General features: G+C 46.5%; 1 protein-coding gene across 1 annotated transcript; it reads left to right on the top strand.

The window, feature by feature from the left end:
- Window positions 1-19: 19 nt before the first annotated feature.
- Window positions 20-343, top strand: ANOM_011918 (putative ATP-binding cassette transporter; the record flags this gene model as incomplete). Its single annotated transcript, XM_015557170.2, has 1 exon — window positions 20-343. A coding segment is annotated over one exon (324 nt), but the record flags the coding sequence as incomplete, so codon positions are not given.
- Between the last annotated feature and the right edge of the window lie 996 nt (window positions 344-1339).

Genomic DNA, 1339 nt, shown 5'->3' with positions numbered 1-1339 from the left:
TCATGACGGTTGGGATAGCTGGGCCCCAGTCCAGTGCTCGGATATTGAGGTGCTTCATATACCACCCCCCGGAGGTCAGAATTGCTCGGGCTACCTCGAAGCGTTTGCCAAGATGACGAAAAGCACCTTGCTCAACCCCGAGGCCAACAGCGACTGCCAAGTATGTACCATGTCCACTACGGATCAATTCCTGGCGGGGGTGCATATCAAAGCCTCGGAGCTGTGGCGTAATGTCGGAATATTGTTTGTGTATATCGTGTTCAACACGGCAGCCGCAGTCTTTTTGTACTGGCTGATCCGAGTACCGAAGAAGAGGGCGCTCAAGAAGGCCAAGAAGGAATGAAAGGCCGGAGGAATGGAGGCTGTAGGAGGGGAGGCGCTGTATGATCTATCGTTGAATGACTAGTCAATGTATGCTGCTAGAGGAGGTAATTGAGGGTGCTAGATATGCCTACTAGTATTAGATCTTCCCAATTTCTTATTCTACGTTCTACGCGATGTCTTTAATGAAACACCACTGAAATCAACATTAGTTTCTATTTATCCGGGCTATTTCACTTGGTATTTCGTCGAGCCAGGGGAGGCTTTTGGATATTCCTATATAAAATGTTTCCTTTGATTTGGTGGCAAGATATATGGAGAGCGATGCTAGAATATTGAACCCTGGTCGCATCTCATCCATTCCAAGAGTATATATATCTGGGGTAAGCTACCTAAGCCCCACTCAAGCATGTCAGCTACTAAGTTAGTTAACACTTAAATGTAACTCACAATCTAGTTGATCGATACACAAGGCTTTTTCAATATTATTAGTACTAGTGACTTCACCCGACTTATCTATCTTGGTGGGTTACATGTCGAGCCGAACCGGCTCTTGCTCGCCCAACTCTTCAGCCGAAGCCCAACACACCATACCCCATTTGGAAGTCTTGATAGCGCGCCTGACGTACAGATGGTTAGATACCTGATATATCAGGCAGTGATATTTTTATGACTCCGCTGCGAAAGGTATGACGCATATCAGGATACGCCTTGAATCGCAATCGTGTGTGTACTCCGTACTACACTCCGCATGGACTTATGGATCATGGGCTGATCCCTGCGGTATATGGACTCTGGTCCAGACAGTCAGGGTGAAACGACGACTTTGCCCGGTGGGCTGAGCAAGTCTACTTCAATCCCTGATTTTCACTGATAATCTATTTAGTCTGTCGTATGTGCAGATAGAGCGTCTCAGCCACAGGGACACAGGAACCCGTCTCACCGCAGTTCTTGCGGTGTAGAAGGATGGGCTTTTTTAGAGAAATCTAACTTTAACTAAAAAAGCAAAAAAAAAGAA

The sequence above is a fragment of the Aspergillus nomiae genome (genome assembly GCF_001204775.2).
Source record: "Aspergillus nomiae NRRL 13137 chromosome Unknown contig00927, whole genome shotgun sequence".
NCBI lineage: Eukaryota > Fungi > Ascomycota > Eurotiomycetes > Eurotiales > Aspergillaceae > Aspergillus > Aspergillus nomiae.
The sequence above is the reverse complement of the archived record's forward strand: the minus strand, read 5'-3'. Positions and strand labels throughout refer to the sequence as shown.